Source organism: Malaclemys terrapin, chromosome 8 (assembly GCF_027887155.1).
Source record: "Malaclemys terrapin pileata isolate rMalTer1 chromosome 8, rMalTer1.hap1, whole genome shotgun sequence".
Lineage (NCBI taxonomy): Eukaryota > Metazoa > Chordata > Testudines > Emydidae > Malaclemys > Malaclemys terrapin.
Genome location: NC_071512.1, coordinates 110,310,460 through 110,335,266, shown reverse-complemented (window position 1 = coordinate 110,335,266; position 24,807 = coordinate 110,310,460). Strand labels below are relative to the sequence as shown.

General features: G+C 54.2%; 1 protein-coding gene across 5 annotated transcripts in view; it reads right to left on the bottom strand.

Moving 5' to 3' along the window:
- Positions 1-6,681: 6,681 nt before the first annotated feature.
- Positions 6,682-24,807, bottom strand: part of ELOVL1 (ELOVL fatty acid elongase 1) — a 33,428-nt gene continuing 15,302 nt past the window's right edge. For all 5 annotated transcript variants that reach the window (XM_054037625.1, XM_054037623.1, XM_054037622.1 and 2 more), the window contains 7 exons: positions 16,587-16,780; positions 15,705-15,895; positions 15,400-15,480; positions 14,946-15,002; positions 9,337-9,442; positions 8,779-8,915; positions 6,682-8,311 (listed from right to left, as the gene is read on the bottom strand). In XM_054037625.1, coding sequence (XP_053893600.1) covers positions 8,051-8,311; positions 8,779-8,915; positions 9,337-9,442; positions 14,946-15,002; positions 15,400-15,480; positions 15,705-15,895; positions 16,587-16,632 — 879 coding nt within the window. In that variant the 5' untranslated portion in view covers positions 16,633-16,780 and the 3' untranslated portion in view covers positions 6,682-8,050. The remainder of the gene's footprint in view (positions 8,312-8,778; positions 8,916-9,336; positions 9,443-14,945; positions 15,003-15,399; positions 15,481-15,704; positions 15,896-16,586; positions 16,781-24,807) is intronic.

The window sequence follows — 24,807 nt, the reverse complement described above, 5'->3', positions numbered from 1 at the left end:
CCTCTGACCAACCAGCCTGAGACCTCAACCTTGTCCTCTCCAAACTAATGGGCCCCCCCTTTTGAGCCAATAGTGACTTGCTCCCTTCTCTATTGTGGAAGGTAGCCTTCCTGGTGGCTATCACCTCAGCTAGGAGGGTGTCAGAGCTAGAGGCCCTTACCTCCGATCCACCTTACACGGTCTTCCACACGGATAAGGTGCAACTCAGGCCTCACGCAGCCTTTCTTCCCAAGGTAGCGTCACTCTTTCATACTAGCCAAAACATTTTTCTACCTGTCTTCTATCCTAAGCCTCATGCCAGTAGTCAAGAGCAGAGGCTACACTCACTGGATGTTCGGCAAGCGCTTTCATTCTACATTGAGTGCACTACGCTGTTCAGGAAATCGAACCCGCTGTTCGAAGCAGTAGCAGACTGGATGAATGAACTCCCGGTCTCCTCTCAAAGAATATCTTCCTGGAACACATCCTGCATCCACACGTGCTACGAGCGGGCAAGGTCCCAGCCCCGGCACTTACGGCACATTCCACGAGGGCACAGGCCTCATCAGTGGTGTTTCTGGCCCAGGTCCTGATACAAGAAATTTGCAGGCAGCAACGTGATCCTTGGAGCCCACGTTCACTGCTCATTATGTTATTACCCAGCATGCCACAGATGATGCAGTATCCAGCAGCGCGGTGTTCCAATCAGTGTTTCCTTAACTCCGACCCCACCTCCGTGGTGGAGCTTGGGAGTCAGCTGATTGGAATTGACATGAACAAGCACTCGAAGGAGAACAAACAATCAATTACTCATCTTCTCGTAACTTGTTCTTTGAGATGTGTTGTTCATGTCCATTCCAATATCCGCCCACCTACCCCTCTGTTGGACTAGCCAGCAAGAAGGAACTGAGGAGGGACCGGGCTGGCAGGGTCATATATTGAGTGCCATGAATGCCTCACTTGAGGGGGCTCTACAGCTGACCCGATGGGAGCTGATAGGGGAAAACTTTCCGACAACTGTGCACATGGTGCGCACACACCTAATTGGAATGGACGTGAACAACACATCTCAAAGAACAGTTATGAGAAGGTGAGTAACTGTTTTTTCCTGTTTGGCCATCTACCTCACCTCCTCCAGGCGCTGAGCAATCAGAGCTCAATCTCCCTCTCTCCCACCCTACCCCCTCTTGGGTGAGCACTAGGTCCACCCCTCTGCCCTTCCCCTTCTGCAGCCACCTGGCTGGGGGTGGAAGAGGGAAAAAAAGCCCCTGGAGCTCAAGGTGTGACACGGGTAAGAAAAGGGTGGGAACCACTGAGTAGGTGTCAGATAGTTCCTGTGCCTGGTCCTGAAGTCACCAGTCTGTAACTGGCAGGCTCAGCTCTGGAGCTCTTTTTAAAAATCAATGTTCCATTACCTACGTGCCAGTCCTCTGGTACAGAGACTCACTTCAGCAATAGGTTACACAGCAGTTAGTGCAACTTCCTCTTTGAAAAATACTAATTTCCCCCTACGTTACTCATACCTTCTTGTCAACTGTCTGAAATGGGCCACCCTCATTACCCCTTCAAAAGTTATTTTTCCTCCCCTGGTATCCTGCTGTTAATTGATTTATCTTGTTAGACTGACCTCACACTTGGTAAGGCAAATCACAGCTTTTCATGTATTTATACCTGCTCCTGTATTTTCCACTCCATACATCTGATGAAGTGGGTTCTAGCCCACAAAAGCTTATGCCTAAATAAATGTGTTAGTCTCTAAGGTGCCATAAGGCCTCCTTGTTGTTTTTGCTGATACAGACTAACACGGCTACCCCTCTGAAACCTTCCTCTGAGTTCCTTCCAAAGTCTTGGGCAAATGCCAGCTGCGTTACTATTTAACTTATCATACTTTTTCTATTTGTTTGAGTCTATTTGTTCAAATGTGGAGATGTTGCAGGCCTGTACTCTACAGGAGGTCAGGCTAGATGATCACAAGGGGCCCTTCTGCCCTTGGAATTCTGTGCAAGCCATTGGGGTAACCTCAAAGTTTGCGACTAGTCAGCTGCATTTCAGTGTGCACAGGGCAGGGGCTGCTCCCATCCCAGCAAGGGGCCAGCTGCGGGCACTGCAACAAACTGGGGCTCACGGTAAAGTGCAAAGGCTCAGGCTGCATAAGGCAGGGGAGTAGCTACCCTTGGGATGGCATCATGGACGGAGTCAAATGGAGGGGTTCACAGCCAAGAGCGAGTGACTAGTAACGCCTCCTGCCCCACAGCATGGGACCCAGGCTACACTCAGAATTTAGATCAACAGCAATATGGCCCTCATGGGTGTGGGAAAACCCACATCTGAGCATTGTAGCGATGCTGCCCTAAGCCCTGGTGTAGATGTCGTTAGGTCAATGGCTGCATGCCCAGACCAGTGCTTTTCTTCCCTCACTGTAGGAGTCTGTGCTACAGGACTATGGCAGCATAGCGATGGCACATACCTAGAGTGCTACAGCTCCTGGCAGCTAGAGACAGAGGAGAGGGTAGAGCAGGCCCCGCTGCTCAGTCCGTACAAGACGAGTGTGGAACACTGCAAAGCGCCGCAACAGCAGGCAGCCAGCGGGTGGTGCACATGGCCCAACGTTCAGGGGGTGAGTTTTTCCTTAATTTAAGTGGGGGGGGGGGACAATTGCAGGACCTGGAGGAGTCTGAGTGGGAAAAGGATGGAGGGACTGGACACAGCCAAATCAACAGCAGGTAAAACTAGAGTCCCTGCAGTAAGCCAGGGAGGAAGCTAGCACTGCTACTTGGGCATTACAAAAGCCCCAAACCTGGATGGGGCATGGTGCCACCTCGATGGGGGTTAGGATCCTAGCTCCTAGCCCCAGGGGTGAGTCCCTCCCCAGGATGACACCCTCCTCCCCCAATGTGTACTGCTGTACCCAGTCTGGCTTGCAGTGGAGACTGCATCCCAGCCACTTATTCTGCTGCTAGAGCCTATGTGGCAGCAGGGGACAGCCCTGGAAGTATCGTATTAGTTCTGTTCTGCCAGCAGGGCTGAGTCTGTCTCCTCCACAAAGCTCTGCCTAGGCCCCTTCTTCCTCTGAGCCCATGTAGCTATGGCAGAGTTCTTGCCTCCTCCAGCTTGGCTAGCTGCCTGTTCAAGCAGCTCCTGTGTGCTCCCGTACCCACCACCCTCCCTGCTGCCTCCCCTCCGGGCTGTCTCCTTCCCCCCCAAGCCAGGAGTTATTCAGGTCTAGGCTAGTGGTTGGGCTGAGCCACAGCTGCTGTGTGGAACAGGAACTGAGCCCTTTGGCCCCCGCTGCAGCATCAGGGCCTGCAGCAGTTGCTAGCAAAGGGGCTTCGGGTGCCCCCATTGCTGATACTGGGGCACAGGCCGCCCTGCCCATTGGTTTCCTGAGACACACTTAGGAGGCGTGACTGGGTGCAGAGCACTAGTGCTCCCATTTAGCTGTGTTCTTGTCTCTACTCTCAGCTGGGCAAGGTCAGCCAGAAGTGAGAGAGACAGACCAGGCTGCTAGTACTACAGGAGCTGCAGCCGAAGCCCCACCGCCATAGCGTGCTGAATAGCCTCACAGGGGTGGGGTGACCCTGGGCCTCCACCGAGCTTGAGGCCTGGGACAGGCATTGCTTTCCACTTTTATCGCTCAGTCCCTAGGCTCGCGTCCCCTGCCAGGATGCTGTGCCCAAATTGCCCCCACACTACAAGGAGAAGGGAGCCCCCCTGGCCCAGAAAGCTAGGCCTGGGAGAGCTCCCTACAAGGAGAGAATAAAAACATTTGGACTAAACCATTTGGAGAGAGGACATAAATGACTGAACAGCTCACACGGGGCTGTCACCTTCCCATGAATCAAAGACATAGGCACACCTTAACAGATACTGCTGGGGGAATTCTGCACCAAAAAAAATAAAATAAAATAAAAACTCTGCATATTTTATTTGTCAAAACAATGCAATATAATCACACCAGCTTCAGATATTCTGGTAATTTATTTCAAAATACCTGTCAGCAAGTATGTCTGTAACAACACAGACACCGATTTCCCCAGGCATACAGAGCTAAAGAAACTCCTATGACAACCCAAATCCTGTTTCACTGTAATGCTTTTGTTGGGCACCACAGTCTGGGTGTATCACACATGCCAACTAGGCACATCTTGGGGGAAAACTGTACCCCTCAGGTCTCAGATACCCATATCCCTCCCCCCCAGAACCCAGCTGCAGGACACCCCTTGAGATCCCAGGGATCTAGAGAGAAACAGCCTGATGCTGGGTCCCAGGCTTGTAGGGAGTTCCCTACATGCTGCCTCCTTCCTTCAGGACACACTGGGAACCACAGCTGCCCAGAACCCTCCAGCTTCTCCCCCCCGCCCCCAGTCCTGTATTTGAGAGCTTGAGAGCTAGGCTCCGCTGGGTCCAGTGGCCCATAGTGGCAGCCAGCAGCACGAATTCTCCAGGGAAAGATGAAATTCTGCACAGAAGATTAATTCTGTGCAAATTCTGCATTGGTGCAGAATTCCCCCAGGAGTAAACAGACCACATCTAGAATCCACAAAACCACAAACAGTGGGACAAGATTGAGGCAGAGTTTAGCACAGCACCAGGCCTTAAATGGATAATATCCAGAGTTGCATTAAAAAGGGCCAACTCCTCCCGTCTTCAGTGGCTGAACTGACCACTCCTGCCCCCACTGGGGGGGGCATGTGTGTCCATCATTGCCCCCCTCCTTCCACCCCACTAGCACCTTCTCCTGTCATTATCAGGTACTGGTCATTCTCACAGCCACAATCCAGGACTAGAGTGCTGGGCACACTAGATTATCAATCCCTTTGTTGCTAGCCTAGGGTGGATGAGCAGTAGGGTACATGGTAGTTTGGGGGGAGGAGGGGAAGAGAGGCGAGCCTAAGAACATCAGCACTGCCTGAGTCGATCAAACCCAAGGTCCATCTAGCCCAGCATCTTACCTCCAACAGGGACGACAGCCAGCGGTTTCAGAGCAAAGTTGTGAGAACCCCACAGGAGCATGTGTGGGATAACCTGCCTTGCACAGTAGTGCCATGCTAGGCCCTACTAGCTGGAGATAATCTTAAACCCTGAAACAAGTTTTAATCCCTTCCAAAATTTATCACTGCTGCTAGTGGAAGCTGTTCCTGATAGCCCTCTAAGCGTCCAATCGCTTTGTGAACCATGTTAAATCCCTGGCCTCAACACTTTCTTGTGCCAGCCTGTTTCCTCAGTCTAGTTACCTGTTCTGTTCCTTCCATTTACCCCTGCTCAGTGGCACTGTGTGGCTGGTAGGAGCCTGGGCCAGGATTTTCTTACTATCCATCTGACGTGCTTTAACACCCCCCTTCATCCCACCCTTGCGTAGAGCTGGGAGAGGAGGAAGTCCCTGGTCTGGAGGCATTGGGAGCGCAAGTGGCACATGCCTGATTTCTGGCCAGCCTCCTGCCCCTGGGAACGGGAACGGTTCCTCTCACACCCAGCAGCTGGAGGACGTTCCCAAGTGCGGACTCTAGGGGAAGCACATGCAGGCAGCTTGCTGGCTCTCCACAACAGCCCAACTTTAGGCAAAAGCCAAAACGACTTGGCAGCTATTCCCATCTCCTGCTGGAGGTTTGCTTCCTGCCCCATTTCTGCCCTAACAGTTGCACAGAAGGACCCTCATGAGCAACAGTGGCCGCTCTGCAACCCCCCACCCCAAACACTTTGTTCTCTGCCTAGGCTTTAGCAAGCATACCGGTCTGGTATTTGCTCTCCGCTGTGGTTCCCACCTAGGGTTGTCAACTCTCCCAGATTGGCCAGGAGGCTCCCGGAATCAGCCTTGGTTGCCTAGCGAGACTACTGAACCAAATTCGGGAGATTTTAATAGGCTAAAGTCCAGTGGCACAGTAGGGCTAAGGCAGGCTCCCTACCTGCCCTGTCGCCACATGGCTCCTGGAAGCGACCTGCACGTCCCTCTGGCTTCTAGGCACAGGGGCAGTTAGTGGGCTCCGCCCACTGCACCCACTCTGAGTGCTAACTCCACAGCTCCCATTAGCCGGGAACCACAGCCAATGGGAACTGCAGGGGTGGTACCTGCAGGCAAGGGCACCATGCAGAGCCGCCTGGCTGCCTCAAGCCAGGGAGTTGGACACGCCAGTCGCTTCCAGGAGCTACCCGAGGTAAGGGTTGGGCAGCCAGAGCCCACACCCTTCACCCCCTCCCACATCCCAATCCCACCCTCCAACCCTCTTGGCCCCACCCCCCAGCCCAGAGCCCACACCCCAACCCCTTGCCCCAGCCTAGTGAAAGTGAGTAAAAGGTAGGGGAAAGTGAGGGGGAGGGGGAAATAGAATGAGTGAGGGGACATTGGAGAAGGGGCAGGACAGGGCCATGGCCTTGGGCTGGGGACGGAGCAAGGGTGTTTGCGTTTGTACCATTAGACAGTTGACTACCCTATTCCCACCTCACCAATGTTCTTCCCAGAGTGCTCCGAGAGTCCAGCTGCCTTCCCCAGCAGCAAATGATTCTAGTATCTGCTGCCTTGTTAACTCCCTCCCAGCTGCGAGCAGCTGCCCTCAAGGCAGCGAGTTCACTGCAGGTGCCTGCTGGCTGCCTGGTGTTCTGCCAGGGCCAGGCACTTCTCTCAGGAGCTTTCACCCCACATCTCCGTCTAGCTCAGGCAAGGGTTACTGAGTTCACACTAAAAAGAGATCCTGGAAAACAAGAGGGTAGAGCCGCTTCTCCTTCTGTCTTTATTTCTGGAGATACACAAGAGCAGCCCGGTTTATGTGGGGGGAGGGGTGCTCAAGGCCCCGTGCTTCCCCCACAGGATGCACACCAACAAGGCTTGACTGCAGCCAGAGTGGGAGATGCTCACTGAGCAGCTGCTGCACTACTCCCAAGTGCAAGAACAAGCCCCCCATGCCCTCCAAGTGGAAACACTTACAAGGCACAAAGGGCACCGCCTTGGGAACCTGCACAAGGGACAGCAGGGCCACGGGGAGGAAGAGGGCTGTGGCCATGCTCTGACCTCCTCTCACTGTGCACACGGCTGCTGGGCTTCAGTGTGGCTACTGGCCCAATGCCACGGCAGCAAGGGAGCAAATTCCAGGGGAGATTATTGCTCCAGTCTTGAGTTTACGGGTATTAAGCAGAGGGAGACAAAACTCAGCTGCTCCGATGCTGGACCAAGCCACAACCTGAAGAGGCTAGCTCTCAGGCAGCCATGGCCGGAATGGACTCACTCGCCCCACAGCCAGCCAGGAAAGAAGGGTGCAGGCAGGCTGGGAGCATGCACTCTGGGAATGGCTTTTCCCGAGTGTCAGCATGGCCCATGTGGATGCAAGGCACAGGGTGAAAAGGGTCAGCTAGTGCACAGGGGCAGTAGGCCCAGCCTCATATTCAAGTAGTAACCAGAGAGGGACCTGACCCTGCACCCAGCCTAGCTGTCCTGGAGTGCCAGTGCTCTCAGTGCAGGGCCTAGCATCCCCTCGCTCTGTGTACTGGAGCTGGGAGGGAGCAGCGCAATGAAATGCAATGAAGTGGCAAGGACAGATGGTGAATGGGGAGGACCCAGGGTCCTTGAGGTGGGAGTGAGGCCCAGGGCCTTACACTCCTAAGCAGCAGTGCTGAGAACAGAGGGGCACAGGGAGCACCTGGAGTCAAATGGAGAGTGACTCCCCTCATTCACACAGGGCCCAAGACATGGCAAAGGTGGGGTGGGCTCCATGTTTGGTCCTACTCACCATGGAGCGCCTCCTGGTGCAGGAAGGGGGCCCTGGCAGAAGGGGCAGACAGGCACTTATGGGGAAGTTCCTTTGGAGACAACGGAGCAGGGCTGTAACCCCTCTGCCGGTGATGCAGGTGGCTGCTCCTCTGCTCACATGGCAGGGAGCAGGAGCCTGCCCCGCCCTGGTGGGAGGAGCTGCCCAGAGCAGAGGGGCCACGCCTGAAGACAGGGCAGCAGGGAGCGGGGCCGGGCACTTGGGATACAACAGTCTGTAGGCACTTGATTTGGCTAGTAACACCCAGGAGCAGGGGGACAGTCCCAGCCACCTCTGCCCCGGGGCTCTCATTGGCTCTGGGAGGGGCTGGCCCTCTAGTTGGCTTTGACTTTGCCGTTGGTGACAGCGCTGTTCTCGTGCAGGCTGATGCCGTTGTGCTGGAGCTGGGCTGGGTACTGGGCCCCCCTGGGCAGCCGCTTGCCCTTGGTGTAGGAGTGGTACCAGAAGTTGGAGAAGAGGATGAAGAAGATGGTCCCATAAATCCAGATGAGGTGGATGAAGATGGGGTACTGGTACTGGCAGCCGGGCATGAAGTAGTATTGGGAGATGTGGATGGAGACGATCACGAACTGCGCCTGGGAGCCGGCGTGGAGCGTGCGCCACGGGAGAGGGAGGCAGAGAGGGGACCAGTTACTCATGGGGGGGAAGGGGGAGGGAGAGAGTATCCCAACCCCATCTACGCCTCCTCCCCGTAGCCCATGGGAGAGTGCCCATTCACACAGGGCACACACACTGAGAACAGCACCACGAGGGTGCCCCTGGTGGTGGCAAAGGCCCAGCCCTTCCCAGGGCAATACATGAAGCTGCTGCAGACCTCAGCTGGTCACAGCACCCAGACAGGCGCAGCCTGCTACGGATCTCAGTGTGGGACAGACACAGCCCCATCTGCACTCTAGTGAGGGGTGCTGGTCCTGCCAGAGGTTGGCATGGATCCTTTCCAGAGCAACCCTGCCCCCCTGCTGTGCCTCCACTGGCGCCCACAGGAACACCCAGCCCCAGGGGTGTATGGAGCATGTATGGCTGCTGCACAGCCCAAACTCACCAGCTGAACAGCTGTGATGTGCTTCTTCCACCACAGGTACTTCTGGAAGGCAGGCCCTGCCGCCGAGAGCCCATAGTAGGAATACATGACGACATGCACCATGGAGTTGATCATGGCATGGAAGGAACCCATTCCCCCTGCCGGGCAGAGAAAGGTGATTAGGGCTGAGGGCCACTCCCACCCTGTGGTGCTGCGCCCCCCCACCCAACAGGGGCACAGGCTCCCAAGCTCATGGATGACCTACTGCAGCAAGCCAAACTGCACTACAGCCCTCCCCATACCCACACAGGGCTCCCAGCCCCCACAAATGGGGAATAATGGGTGTGAGGAGTGGGTAGGGAAGTGGGTTTGATTCAGCCACAGGTGAGAATGGGGGCTGCAACCAGGCGTGGGAAGACTGTGCATGCACTCCTACAAGGGTAGTGAGAAGAAGGGCCCATGGGGAACAAGGGCAGAAGAGCCCTGAGGCCAGCGGGGCGGCGTAGGCCTCTCACCAGGAGACTGGGACCAGATCTTCCCTCCCCTCACTGCAGGGCAATTCAGTGTGCCAGCCCTCACCTGGGCCAAACTTAGCCCCCCACCACCAGCTCCAAGGCAGGACAGAATGGTGGAAGAGGTGCAGGAAGGTGATCTGCTCATTCTTCTTGCGCAGGACGAAGATCACCTAGAAGCAGAGAGAAGCAGGTGGGTGGCTGAGTCAACGGAAGCTGGGACAGGATGGCTATTGAAGGTGCAGAGGTTCTGCCAGGGCTCTCAGGAAAAGACGGTTACTCCCCTTTGTAACTGTTGTTCGAGACGTTGCTCATATCCATTCTAATTCGGTGTGCGTGCGCTGCGTGCACGGCCGTTGGAGAATTTTTACTGTAGCAACACCCGGTGGGTCGGCTGTGGAGCTCCCTGGAGTGGTATCTTCATGGCACTGGATATATGCCCCGGCCGACCCAGCGCCCCCTCAGTTCCTTCTTGCCAGCTACTCCGACAGAGGGGAAGGAGGGTGGGTTTGGAATGGATACGAGCATCTCGAAGAACAACAGTTACAAAGGGGAGTAACCATCTTTTCTTCTTCCAGTGCTTGCTCATATCGATTCCAATTAGGTGACTCCCAAGCCTTACCTAGGCAGTGGGGTCAGAGTGAAGTACCGTGGATTGTAGGATCGCTCTATTAAATGCCGCATTGTCTCTGGCCTGTCTAACGATGGCATAATGTGAGGCAAACGTATGCACTGAAGACCAAGTAGCAGCTCTGCAGATCTCCTGGATTGGCATCTGGGCCAGGAAGGCTGCCGATGAGGCTTGAGCCCTCATGGAGTGAGCAGTGAGATGGGGGGGGGGGGGGGGTTGGGGAAAATCAAGGCCCCAGCCAGGTCAGCAGGCACGAATACATGACGTGATCCAGGAAGAGATCCGCTGGGAGGAGACTGAAAGACCTTTCATCTGGTCTGCTATTGTGACAAAGAGCTCCGTCGTTTTCCGGAACGGCTTTGTATGTTCAATGTAGAAGGCAAGAGCCCTACGAACGTCGAGGGAGTGAAGCCGTTGTTCCCGACTATTGGTGTGAGGTTTTGAGAAGAAAGATGTTCTGGTTGATATGAAAAGTCGACACCACCTTGGGAAGAAAGGCAGGATGAGGTCATAGCTGCACCTTAACCTTATGGAAGATGGTGTAAGGTGGTTCCAATGTAAGAACCTTGAGCTCAGAGACTCGCCTCGCCGAAGTGATAGCCACGAGGAAAGCTGTTTTCCAAGAGAGGTACAAAAGGGAACACATGGCCAAGAGTTCAAACAGGGGTCCCATAAGTCTGGAGAGGACCAAGTTGAGGTCCCATGTGGGTACAGGCTGTCGTACCTTTGGATATAGGCGATCCAGGCCCTTGAGGAACCTACCAACCATGGGGTTGGCGAAGACAGATCGGCCAGTCACTCCCAGGTGGAAAGCTGAGATGGCTGCCAGGTGAACTCTGATGGATGAGATTGTCAGGCCCTGCTGTTTCAGGTTCAGGAGATCGTACCTATCATTCTGGACTGACGCTTGGAGGGGAAGTGTGCCGTGGCGAGAGCACCAGCATGAGAATCGCTTCCATTTAGCCATATACGTAGCCCGAGTGGAAGGTTTCCTGCTGCCCAACAGGACCTGTCGTACCAAGCGAGAATAGAGGATTTCAGAGTGGCTCAGCCATGCAGCATCCACGCCGTGAGGTGGAGGGACCGCAGGTCGGGGTGACAGTGGTGACCGCGATCCTGAGTGATCAGGTCCGGAAAGAGAGGCAGCGGAATCGGGGCGTCCACCAAGATCTCCAATAGCGTGGGGTACCAATGCTGCCTGGGTCACGCCGGGGTGACCAGAATCAGTTGTGATCTGTCCCTGCATGCCTTGAGCAGGACCTTGTGTATGAGGGGAAACTGTGGGAGCAGTCAGCTTGTCCACCGGAGTAGGAAGGCATCTGTGAGAGAACCTGGGGAGCGACCTTGGAGGGAGCAAAACGCCTGGCATTTCTGATTGCTGCGTGAGGCAACAGGTTGACCTGGGGAAACCTCCACTTTAGGAAGATAGAGTGGATGACATCCAGATGGAGCGACCACTCGTGGGCATGGAAGGATCTGCTGAGGCAGTCTGCCAACATGTTCTGGACCCCTGGGAGAAATTACGCTACCAGGTGACTGGAGTGGGCTATGCTGAACTCCCACAGTCGAATGACCTCCTGACAAAGGGGGGAGGAACGAGCCCCCCCTTGCTTGTTGATGTAGAACATGGCTGTGGTGTTGTCTGTGAGGACTGCCACACAACGGCCATGCAGCCGCTCTTGAAAGGGTTGACAAGCTAGACGTACTGCCATCAGTTCCCGTATGTTGATGTGGAAAGAGAGTTTGGAAGGGGCCCACAGACCATCCCAGGGCTGACGCATCCATAACAAGGGACAAGGAGGGCTCAGGGGTGTGGAAGGGAACTCCTTTGCATAATGCCCCTGGTTCTAGCCATCAGTGGAGGGTGGTCAGGATCCTCTCTGGGACGGTGACCACCAGGTTCAGGCTCTCTCGACCTGGGTGATAGACCAATGCCAGCCAGGCCTGAAGTGGGTGGAGCCTTAGTCTGGCATGCCTGGTGATGTGCGTGCAGGAAGCCATGTGCCATAGAAGACTCAAGCACATTCTTGACATCGAGGTTGGGAAGCTTTGAAGGCTCTGGATGAGGCCCGACAAATCTTGGAAACGAGTGTCTGGCAGGAGGGCTCGAGCGCACAGAGTCCAGGCCGCCCGATGAATTCTATCCTCTGGGTTGGTTCTAGCGTCGACTTCGCCACGTTGAGAAGGACGCCTAATCCGTTGAGAGGCCAAATGGAAGGACCGTAAACGGATAGTGTTCGTGGTTGACCACAACGGAGGAAGCGTCTGTGCGCTGGATGGATCGCTATGTGGAAATACGCGTCCTTCATGTCAAGGGCGGCGTACCAGTCTCTAAGATCCAGGGAAAGTATAATGGTGCCCAAGGAGACCATGCGGAACTTCAACTTTACCATGAATTTGTTGAGTCCATGCAGGTCCAGGATAGGCCGAAGCCTGCCTTTTGCCTTGGGGATTAGGAAGTAACGGGAGTAAAACCTCCTGCCCCTTGGAACCTCCTTGATCACCCCAATGGCGAGGAGTGACTGCACCTCCCGGATAAGGAGTTGCTCGTGAGAGGGGTCCCTGAAGAGTGACGGGGAGGGAGGGTGGGGATGACGAAAATTGGAGAGAGCATCCCCTTTCCACTGTGCGAAGAACCCAACGGTCCGTGGTTATGAGGGACCAGGCATGGTGGAAATGAGAAACGATTCAAGAATGGGGTAGGATCCTGAGTGAGGTCTGGTACACCGTCCTCGGGCAGCCCTTCAAAATTTTTGTTTGGGACCCGCCGAGGGCTTGGAAGGACCTTGGGCCTGGCTAGATTGGTGGTTGGAGAGTTTTCTCCTGCCACTGCGCCCCCGTCTCCTATAGAGGTCCTGTCTCGGCCGAGGAGGAGGGTAGGAATGTTGAGGCTGCGGTTTAAATGGTTTCCGCAGGGTAGATGGTGTGTGCATCCCCAGCGAATGCATTATGGCCCTAGAGTCTTTGAGTGTCTTGTTTGAGAACAGGCTCACCTCCATCAAAGGGGAGATCCTGCAAAGTTTGCTGAAGCTCTGGTGGTAGACTAGAAGCTTGCAGCCAAGAAATGCACCTCATTGCTATCCCTGAAGAGAGGATCTGAGCGGCAGAGTCCATGGTGTCCAATGAGGCCTACAAAGTGGTTCATGCGACCGTTTTGCCCTCTTCTACCAGGACCCCAAACTCTTCTCTGGACTCCGGAGGAACCAGTTCCTTGAACTTCATCATGGAGTTCCAAGAGTTAAAGTTGTGTCGGCTCAGGAGAGCCTGCTGGTTCGCAACCCAGAGTTGGAGCCCCCTTGAGGAGTAGACCTTGCGCCCCAATAAATCGTGGCGCTTGGCCTTTTGATTTGGGTGCCGGGGCTTGCTGACCATGACGCTCCTTTTCATTCACTGAGGCCACCACCAGTGAACAGGGCTATGGGTGAGTGTACAGATAGTCATATCCCTTGGAGGGGACTAAATACTTCCGCTCCACCCCCTTAGCAGTTGGGGGAATGGAAGCGGGTGTTTGCCAAATTGTACTGGCCGTGGTTTGAATGGTCCGGCTAAGTGGTAAGGCCACCCTGGAAGGAGCCTCTGCGGACAAAAATGTCAACCACAGGGTCCTCCACCTCGACTACCTCCTCTGCTTGCAGGTTCAAATTCCACGCCACTTTTCGCAAGAGTTCCTGGTGGGCGCGGAGGTCTATCGGAGGGATGGGGGCCGATATAGCGGTCTATGCCACAGCCACGTCGGGCAAAGATGATGAGGATGCCGCCACAGGAGGTAGAGAATCATACGGGGCCTCTTCCTGAGTTGTGTCCCTCTGCTCCGGTCCCGCGACCTCAGTGTCCAGGCCAGGAGCTGGAGTTGGAGGAAGAGAAGCTGCGCCTGTAAGGATGATGCCTCCATGCCTCTGGGATCAAGACGGCTGGCAGAGGCCTCAGGCACTTGCGGCTCTTAGTTCTCAGCCTCCAGCGGTGCGCCAAGATCCGGTGCTGAGTGCTTTGGTACGCAGCTCCCTGGCTTCAGCTACAGGAGTGCTAGGGAGAGTGGAGAGTAGCAAAGCCAAGCTCCACGGTTCCAACAACCATCACGGGTGGCAAGAAGGAACTGAGGGGTGCTGGGTCGGCCGGGGTAGATATCCAGTGCCATGAAGGTGTCACTCCAGGGGGCTCCACAGCCGACCCACCAGAGGGTAAGAACTCTCCAACGGCGTGCGCACACCTAATTGGAATCGATATGAGCAAGCACTTGAACCTACAGTGACTGCAGAGGCTCCAACAGCAGGGAGGGTCCTTCCAAAGCTCGGGTGATATGTTGGGAAGAACCCACTGCCAGGCACTTCTTGTCCTGCATCCTAAGAACATCGGATTCAGCAGCCTCCAGGGATGATGGTGCCATGCTTACCTGGGCAGTGCCAATTCCCAGTAATCAGCTAATACCTGTGCAGCCATCAGGGAAGGTGGAAAAACTGCAACCTGCCCCCGCTCAGGAAGGGGAGAGCCTGGTACTGGCATGAAAGAAAGCGCTCACCTCCCATGGGCTGGGCTTATTGTTTGGATGGATCCTGGCTCCCTCACACTCATTTCCAAAGCCCAAGAGGGGAATCTCTGGTCACTGCTTCAGGGCAATGACCTGGCACGAGGTGTAGGGAAGCTCCATCACTGGCTATCAGACAGAATGGGCAGGGACACAACCCCATGCTCTGGGTATCCCTAAACCTCTGACTGCCAGAAGCTGGGACTAGACGACAGGGGATGGATCACTCTATAAAGTGTCCTGTTCCATCCACTCTCTCTGAAGCACCTGGCACTGGCCACTGCCGGAAGACAGGATACTGGGCTAGATGAACCACTGGTCTGACCCAATGTGGCCGTTCTTATGAAGCTCATTATTCCCAGTCTCCGTATTTTTTCCACGGGCACTGCTGAGGCCCAGCACTGGGGTCTGGCCAGGCTCATTTGGATTTGCAAGCCACTCTAGGAATCTGGAGTGCTTGGGGGGGAGAGAGGGGCCAGGGAGAGGGTGCTTGATTACCACTCCCCCAGGATCCATCACTTACCGTGTCCATCAGCTCAATGAACTTGGAGAAGACAAAAAGCCAAGCTACACGGACCATCTGCAACAAGGAGATGGTATGTGCGTCAGAGACCAAGCAATGCCCACCCAGCTCTGCCCTGCAGTTCAACCCTCCCAGACAGGTTTGTTTCATGCAGCCAGCAAGGGCCAACAAACATCGGGGCAGTGACGCTTTCGTCTGTGGTTCAGTAGATGGACCCCTGGGGTTCTGCAATCCCATACAGGCAGGCGCGCACACACACACACCCCGGAAGGCACTGCCTCTTTATTCAGCTCCACGCTGCTGGTTTATAAGCCACAGGAGACACCCAGCCACCATCTTGGGCCAGAGGTCCCCAAAGCCAATGGCTACGGTAACAGGAAGGAAGCAGCTGCATGCTGCCCAGGGCCTGTGATTAAGGGCCCCATTCTGCTTGCAGCAAGAGGGGAGAACTTACCCGAAGGGCCTTGGGGTCCTGGGAAAAATCAACAGGGTCACATCTCCAGGTGTATCCCGTCAGCCAGCCTGCCATCAGGAACTGCAGCAAGGGGACACCACCAGACCAGGTTCAGCACATACCATACCACCATGCCCATCCTCCCCCTCAGAGAGAGGGTAGGCCGAAGCTCCCAAAGCAACCATGAGGGGATGCCTCAGTCACTGGGCATCCAGGTGCCCTCTGCCTGGCAACTCAGATTGTCCAGGGGCAGGGACTGATGGCGCAAACGCCTGGCACAGACTGCACTGCCATTGGCACCTCACCTCATAGACGATGTAGAGTGAGAGGCCCACCAGGAAGAAGTTGTAGACCACCATGAATTTCTTCAGGTCAAAGGGCTTCCTGTTCGCCATCAGCCGGGGGCCCAGGGACAGCACAAAGTAGACATAGCCCAGCAGGATCCCCATCATGAGGAAGGGTGACTGCATCAGGGGGTACTCAGCTATGCGGGGGTCTGCAGTGAGAGGCATAAAGGATGACGGTAAGGACCAGGGGAGAAGTCCAGCCCCCAGCCCCTGCTTCCCTTCACCTGCAGTCAGGGCCCTGCTCCGAGTCAGGAGACCTGGACTCTGCCACTGACCCACAGTGTGGCCCTTAGAGACCCCCTGCTCCTCCTGGGCAATCACAGTTACATGGCGCTCAGGGAGGGATGTGGTTGGGAGCACCTGATGAACCCAGTAATTCCTAATGCACACCAGGCTCCATGGCAGCCACAAACCACTTTGGGTGAAGACTCCACTCCAGGACTTCTCCCCTGCCCCTCAGATGGCATCGTAATACCATGCAGGAGGCACTAAGAGCAGGAGAAGCCCAGGACACCCGAAGCAGAGCCAGGGTTCCACAGCATGGCTCAGTAATGGGGGCACCCCAAGGGCATCGGGATCGCAGTGCAGGGGTCCCGCAGCATGGCTCAGTACCAGTGTGAATCTAAGAGCTGTGGAACTATATTCCACTGGGTGCTGTGATGGCCAGCAAGCAGGGCTAGTCCTTCAGGGTTAGGGAAGAAGTGGGTTTTTTACCCATGAAAGCTTATGCCCAAATAAATCTGTTAGTCTTTAAGGTGCCACCAGACTCCTTGTTGTTTTTGCAGCTCCCATGGCACCCAGCTCCCTGGGCAGCAGCTGGGCACGGAAGGAAGATCTCACCTGTTCCCTTCATGAAATCCCGGTACATTGTTACAATTGCTTCCATAGCAGCCGGAGTTCCGCAGAGTCAGGGAAGGGTCAGGTTTTCTGGGCTCAGGATCCCCAGCTCTCTGTGGTGAGCACTGAGCCTGCCGATTTACCCCAAGTGCGAGCGTCACCGTAAAAAGTGAAAGTTCACCAAGTGCCACAGTAACCTACAACAATAAATGTGATGGGAAAAGGTGCATAAGGGAGATTTGTTTGAATTAATTCAGTTTGAGGCCCACTAATACAGTGCCTCTCAACCTTTCCAGACAACTGTACCCCTTTCAGGAATCTGATGCGTCTTGCACACCCTCAAGTTTCACCTCACTTAAAATCTATTTGTGACAAAAATCAGACATAAAAATACAGAAGTGTCACTGCACATTACTGAAAAATGCTTACTTTCTCCTTTTTACCATATAATTAAAAAATAAATTGATTGGATTGCCCTCACATTTCAGTGTATAGTACATACAGCAATATAAACAAGTCATCGTCTGTATGAAATTTTAATTGTACTGACTTTGCTAGTGCTTTTTATGTAGCCTGTTTTGTAAAACTAGGCAAACGTCTAGGTAAGTTGATATAGCCCCTGGAAGGCATAAGAACGGCCAGACTGGGTCAGAACAAAGGTCCATCAAGCCCAGTATCCTGTCTTCCGACAGTGGCCAATGCCAGGTGCCCCAGAGGAAATGAACAGAACAGGTAATCAGCAAGTGATCCATCCCCCGTTGCCCATTCCCAGCTTCTGGCAAACAGATGTTAGGGACACCAGCCCTGCCCATCAAGACCTCTGGGGGTTCCCCTGGTTGAGAACCATTGCACTACTACATCTCAAGAACGGAGTTAAAATAATGCCAGGTAAACAAAAGAATTGTGGAACTGGAACTCGATGGACAAAAGTTGGTGCACTGGAAGTTAGCCCTAACCCAGGGGTTCTCAAACTGGGGGTTGGGACCCCTTAGGGGGTTGTGAGATTATGGGGGGGGGGGGTTGCAAGCTGTTAGCCTCCACCCCACACACCGCTTTTCCTCCAGCATTTATAATAGTGTTAAATATATTAAAAAAAGTGTTTTTAATTTATCCGGGGGGAATCGCACTCAGAGGCTTGCTATGTGCCAGTACAAAAAAGTTTGAGAATCACTGCCCTAACCAATGGGCAAAATAACAAGGGACGGGATATTCCACCCATCATCCCTTCTGGAGTCCTTAAAATAAAAGGATTTTTTTGGTTTGGGGAAGGGAGGAAGAACTAAAAAAAAGCTGTCTGACAAAACCCCTGGCTGACGGAAAAGAGGAAGACGCAAGCTTCATCATCACAGCTGCCATCCCCACTGGGGTCCCAGGAGGCATCACACCACCACTGGGCCCTCATCGTCCTGATCCTGAGTGCGATCCTGACCAGACCGGGCCAGGGAGAGGGACCCAGATCACAGCATCATCTCCACCAACTTTGGCCAGATCCCCAACGCTACCTGGGATGTAAGAATGTATCATCCCTCTCTTCCCCTCCGCCCATGTGTCCTTTTCCTTCCCCACCTTACTTCTCTCCTCATCTTTCTAATCACGGTCTGGCTTAACCTGCCAGACTGTTGATTTTGCAACACGGCTATGAGCCTGTAACAAAAGAGAGACAAACAAAAGCAATGTCCTAAACAGCCCAATGCTGGTACAAGTTTGCCGGGCCACAGAATGGCTAATAGAGTCAAGCGCCAGGCTTGTGTTTCCCTAGCAGCAAGGGATAGTCAACAGCAGAGACAGAAGCTGCATCTTCTGTCTTCACTGTTTTCTTCTCCCTTCATGGGTTTTGTCTTGTCTTTTAGAAAATGGGAACAAATGTTTCCAGCAACAGCAGCTCCAGCACCACTCAGCTACCTTCTTCTCTTTTCCCCAAAAAGGACTAAGATTGTCAAACACCAATTTTCCCTTTTAAAAATTCTACTGCTAAAAACCCAAGGAAAAAAGGTGTGGTTAAAACAGAAGCCTCACCTAATGCGTGAGCCGTTTCTCCTTTTCTGTGTCTTAAATAGAGATGTTTAATACCGTGTTTGCCATGGTCTTATGTAGGGTGAGGGCTCTCTAGCCAAACCCCAAACCTTGTTTAAAATTGAACAGTGCCAGGGTCATGCTAACACCTTCCCCTGCATCATGCGAGTCCAGAGGTCACTTCCCAGGATTATCCGGGCATCTCACGGAATCATTTCCCTGCCATTGCAGGGGCCCCCCGAGCACTGGTGCGCCTCAGTCCCCACATTCTCTGCCTGTGGCACATCCTAGTCTAGTCTCCTGTGGGTCTCGTTTTGGTTGCTGGAGTAGTGTGCAGGTGCTGGTGGCCCGTGATGCCCAGGTCAGCCTCGATGAGCCGTCAGGCCCTTCTAGGACCCTGGAAGGGCCCAGCTGCAGCAGCACCGGTTCCTCCCCATCAGGCTGTTCTCAGCCTGCTTCTTGCTGCACAGCTCAGTCCCTGTTCGTGGCAGCATTGAGCCCTGCCCACACAAGGCTCAATGCTGCCACAGCTAACAGCTTCACTCTGTTTGCTGCAGTGGAGAAGCCACTTGCGCCAACCCAGTTCCCAGAGCTGGGCCATCTGCACCCCCAGCACTACCTTCCCCCTCCCCATGCAGAAGGGGCTTCTTCCCGGACCATGGCCATGCCCAATCCCTCTCATGCCTGGAGAGAGACCCCAGCCCTCCACATGACTGCAGCCTGATTCCCTCACCCTGCCCCTTCAAGCACTCGCCCAAACCAGCCAGGGTGATCCCACTCTTCACACAACAGAGCCAGAAGGGTGCCACGGTATCACCACCCCTCCCTGCTGCTCGCATACCCATCAGCTGGAGGTCTGAGCAAAATGATGTTATTTCTGCCAGGATGAGGGCAAAGAAGGGAGGGGCCACCGCACATGGGCCCCGGACATCAATGGCCACCAGAACATGGAGCATAAAGCTTTGAGCTTCTGCAGGCCCCAGCCAGGGAGGGACACAGCCCCTGGGCAGCAGCACCCAAGGCAGAGGAGCAGCAGGGCTGGGTGAAAGCTGCCAGCTCAGGCAACTGGACATCAGCTCATTGGTCTCCAAATTCCATGCACTGCTCTCTAGGACCTACCCCTGGCAGGGTGCTAGCCACACAGCCCAGCCCTTCCCAGCCCACAGCTCCTATTGGCCTCATTACAGCTCCCCTCTGGAGGGACAAGTTCAGCTCCAGGTGTGACGCTGCTGTGGTGCCGGACAGTCGTCCACACAGCCCACTCTACCAAGCACACAGCAAGCCAGGTGCGCTCCTGGAAGTGGGACAGCAGGCATGGAACAGCACGGAGGACAGCCACCTGCCGTGCCCTCCTCCACTTGCCTGAGGGGAGAGTGTGCCTGGCATAGCTCTGACTGCAGGCCCAGCCCTGCCTGACTCACTCAGAGCCAGCCCAGAGAGGGAACTCCCTTGGCTCTCCTGCCAAAAGACGCACTCCACCCACCCGCCTTCTACAGACAACAGCCCCCTCTCTGCAGTTACTGGGCAGGGTAGGCCCCAGCCTCTGGCACAGTGAAGGGCCCCAGGGAAGGTGCAGAGAGACCCCACAGGATGGGGGACGTCAGCCCCCAGCAACCAGCCAGGGAGGACACTGGTACATAGGAGAGATGGCACTAAGCTCTTTCTCTCCTAGAGAGTCATTGCCTGGCCCACAATGGCCACCCCATGGGCGGCAGCTTCTCCCCCACAGGACAGTTACAGCAAGAGTGACACCACCAGATCCCACTCCACCAATCTGTATGGTGAGCTGTCTGGGGCCACGGGATGGGGTGGGGGATGACATGTTCAATTCCCCCCACTCCTGTGGCCCCTACCTGAGGGCTTGTCTCAAGCTATGAATTCTGTCCAGTGAATTGTGGAAAAGTTTGTCTGTCCTGGTGGGCATGGGGGAGGAGAGAGAGAAGAGAATCGTGGGAAGTCATTAGAGGACAAGGGGCATTCATGTGGTGCTAACAGGCCATTCTGCGCTCTGGACACATGCTAACACAATTCACATTAATATACTCCAAGTCCAGAAGGGACTCTTTTTGCTTCAGTCTGACCTCCTGCATCACACAGGCCAGACCCATGCCCTGTATTAATTCCTGCTTCAATTCCAACAGCTGAGCTAGAGCATCTCTCGTCGGAAAGCATCCAATCTTCACCGAACCGTTTCCAGGGATGGAGAACCCACCACAGCTGTCCCAATGGTTAATGACCCTCATTGTTCCAGCTCGGCACGTTATTTCTAGTCCGAATTTGTCTAGCTTCAGCTTCCACCCATTGCATTGTGGTAGACCAGTTAGCCAAACTGAAGAGCCCTCTACTATCAAACATCTGTTCCCCACGGAGGTACTTACAGATGCAATCAAATTACCCCCAGCCTGTGGTATGATAAGGAGCTCAGGCTCTTTAGCTTGAGTCTCTCAATATAAAGGATTGGAAAAAATATGGCCTTAGTCTCTCTCAGGGCTCTTCTGTGAGCAGTCTCCAATTTTTCCATATCCTTCTTGGCTTGTGGATACCAGAACTCAACCCTGGTGTGACAACCAGTGAGAATAACCTACTCCTCAAGATTCCCATTTCTACATCCAAGGATTGACTCCCACCCCCACCCTGCCAATTTGAATTAAACACACCACTGAAGTTTAGGGTCAACATGTAAGCTATGGACCACAGAATATGCCCCCAGAAACCTTTGCAGCATCCTCTACCCAAGTTAAGTGCAGAGAACATGAGTTAACTCCCCTGAAGACACATCCATAGAGCAAGAGCTCTTTAGGGGATCTTGCTGCCAACTCAGTAATATAATCAAAGCCTTATTGCTATTACCCTCATTCATCTCTTCACTCCCATGCCTTGGGCCCCTGCGCGCCAAAGGCAGAGGGTACCGAGAAGCAGATGCACTGCCCAAACTCCCTGCAAGCCTGGGAAACCTGCCCAGCCTACAGAGCCAGGATGCCTGGATTAAGGGAGAGGCTCACCCAGCTGACCATGGGATTGAAGTGACTCTAAACATTAGCCAGCACTGCTGGCACCAGGATGACAGGAGACTACCCAATGCCACCAGCCAGTCAGTGCCAGAGCTGGAAATAGAGCTCAGGAGCCCCGGCTCCCGCCCGGTACTGAGACCACATGGTTGCTCTTCTTTCTATGTGCTCCAGAGAGGGAGCTGGAGAGCCAGCAACTGGTTGGCACAGGACTGGGGTACCATGGAGGCCCCAGCCAGATGACAGAAAGGGCTGGCTCCTGTGCCTCTCAGCATGCTTGTCAGGAAGCAGGAGAACCATGTGGTGATGCCCAGGGAGGAGATCCTTCCCCTTTCCCCCCCCCCCCGCCCCGTCCCCCACCAGCCCTGCAGAGAAGGCCACTGCAGGAGTAGAGTATGCACAAAGGCCATTCTGACAACAGCAGAAACCACAACAGTATTGTGCATGGGAGCCCATCCACCTGGACTGCTGAGCATACATCCAGAGGGGCTGGAAGGACCAGGCCCAGCATGCCTAGAGCTAGGAGCAGGTTCCCTGCTGGCACAGTGCTGGGTTTCCCGCAAGCCCATTCCTTGCTGCAGAGGCTGTAATTCCATTCAGTTGCCACCAATGCTTTCTAGCCTCACAACTGCAGAGAAAACTCTCAACCCGGGATAAGACAGTGTCTCACGCCCGCGCACACACACACACGCATGGGAAGAGCAATGCACTGAAAACAGCCAAGCGCTTTAAAATGGTAGGAGCAGCTGCCAGCAGGAGTCAGTTCTACAGTCGGAGAATCTAGACCCCAAGTGGCTGCAGGTGGCAGCCAGGAGAAGACAGGGATGCTGTCAAGGGCCAGGACTTCTCCTTGTTTCCCCCCTTTCCCAAGTTACAGAACTTACCTGACACCCCACTTCGAAGGGCAGGCTACTCCCCATCAGCCGACCTTGCCCCCTCCATTCCAGGCTTGAGAGCCCTGCGCCCTCCACCCCTCTCTGCCAGCATTATAAATAGGGACTTGAAGGGGTGGGAATGGATTTCTTACTTCCCCCACTCCCCAATTAACTCCACTGAAACACTGCACCAGGGCAGCCTGATTGGAACAGTCACAGAGCTGTCACTAAGGGCAGATCTGCACTTAACGCTGCATTGATGCAGCTACACCGCTGTCGCACTTAAGTGAAGATGGTCCTACACTGACAGGAGAGCTTCTCCCAACAATGTAGGGACTCCCTGCCCCAAGGCAGCAGCTATGTTGAGGGGGAAGCCCTCCCCTTGACATAGCACTGTCTACACTGGGCGACATAGGTACACAGACATAAGTTGCTAATGTAGGTCAAGCCTAAGCATCAGAGAGAGGGATGGGCCCATGAGCGGGAATGCTGACAGCACACAGGTCGCAGTGATGGGCCCTTTAGGAATACCCAGCAGAGGGAAACAGGAGATTAGACAGAGGATTGCACTATGGCATGGCAGCAGTAGAGGTGGATGTGGTTAGGAAGGGAAGATCAACACCTGGATACTACACATCAGAACGGTATGCACAGAACTGGTGCGACTGCACTTGAGGTAGTGCACTGCACTCCAGGCACCTCAGTACTGGAGAGGCTGATAAGCTGGAAGGACATCAGAGACTGACTTGGTACATGGCAAACAGCCATGGCCGACGATTAGGTCACTCACAGAAGAAGCCATGGGATGCTGCCCAAGCACTTCTAGGAAGATGAGGGACTGAATAAGCAAGGGCCAAGCAGTACTATCATGCTGAGGATATGCTATGTTCAGAAGTTGTCACGCTGAGTATTATGGGACAGCCAAGCCCATCTCTTCCCCCAGTGTGGTCGGGGCAAAATCTCTCAATGTCTGCCCCTTAGAGAGTTGAAGCAACAGACCAAAGTAAGGAAAAAGACACTGAATTCAGGATTGTTCCCTACAGCCCCAGCGGCACCTGGCACGCAAGGAAATGTCTAACTCTCAGAAAGGCGGGAAGCAGCCAAGGACTCCAGCCTCCGATCAGGCTGCGAAATTAGACTGCAACCCAGAGGTGCTTAGACGTGTGCCTCCCAGAGTAGCTATCAAGAAGCCATGCAGACAACAACTCAGCCGTCTCCTGTACCCAGCAGAAAACTCCAACGTCATGGCACCAGTCTCTTGGAGCCAAGCCTGGCAGAACCAGTTCAGCAGCTTTAAAATAGGGTAAAGGTGAGCTTTCCTTTCCTACCATTTGATTCCACACGCCTGGTGCAGGCTTGCAAGTCAGAAAAAGACTCAAGAGTTCCACTGGACCAGAATACTCAAATGCCAAGGTCAGTGCACTCCTGGGGGAGTTCCCTACACAGATCTCTGCAGGAGAACACCCTCAACCCAATAGATTCCTACGTCACACAGTTCTGTGAGCCATACTATGCAGACTGTCTAGGCAAGTAGCCATCCCAGGTCTCCTCCTTAGCAAACCCAAGTATGTTAGGCTAGCTTGGGGCTGGTGGCCTCACACTAGTGAACTGACTGCATGCTCTGCATCCATTCCTCCAGTGCACTGGATTTCAAAAGTGCACAAAGCACAAGTGTTAACAGGGAGTGTTTAATAAACTCCATACAGGTAGGGAGGGTCTGGGATTCCAAAAAGCACAACTGACAGCCCCTCTGCTAAGAGGAAGAGGCCTGTGCAGTTACAGCAAAGGCCTGGAGTCAGTTAGTCCGGATTCTATTCCGGACTCTACTGCAGAATCACCAAGTGACATTAGGCAAGTCACTTCCCATCTCTGCAAGTCAGTTTCCCCCATCTGTGAAGAGGGGTGTGTTTCAATACCACTTCCTTGCCTTGGGCAGGCTGCAATAATGTTTGTAAAGCCCTTCAAGGACCTTGAATGAAATCTTAGAAAAGGTGGGGGTGGGGAAAAGAGCAGAAGAAAGTCTCAGAACCCAGGTCCACTCATTCATCCTTGCAGGGTTTGTGCTATGGGGATCAAAATAGCAGCACAGGCATTCCTGCTTGGGCTGGAGCCTGGGCTGGGAGATTGTGTGTATGCGGGGTGGGGAGAAATCACACACACAGAGGCCAGGTCTCAGAGCCTGGGCAGAAACATATGCATTGCTATTTTTATCCCTGTAGCTTGAGCCCCACAAGCCCAAATCAGTTGACCCGGGCTCTGAGACTCGCTGTCACGGTCTTTTTTGCCAGTGTAGACGTACCCTTCAATTCTCATTGCCTCCCAACAGTA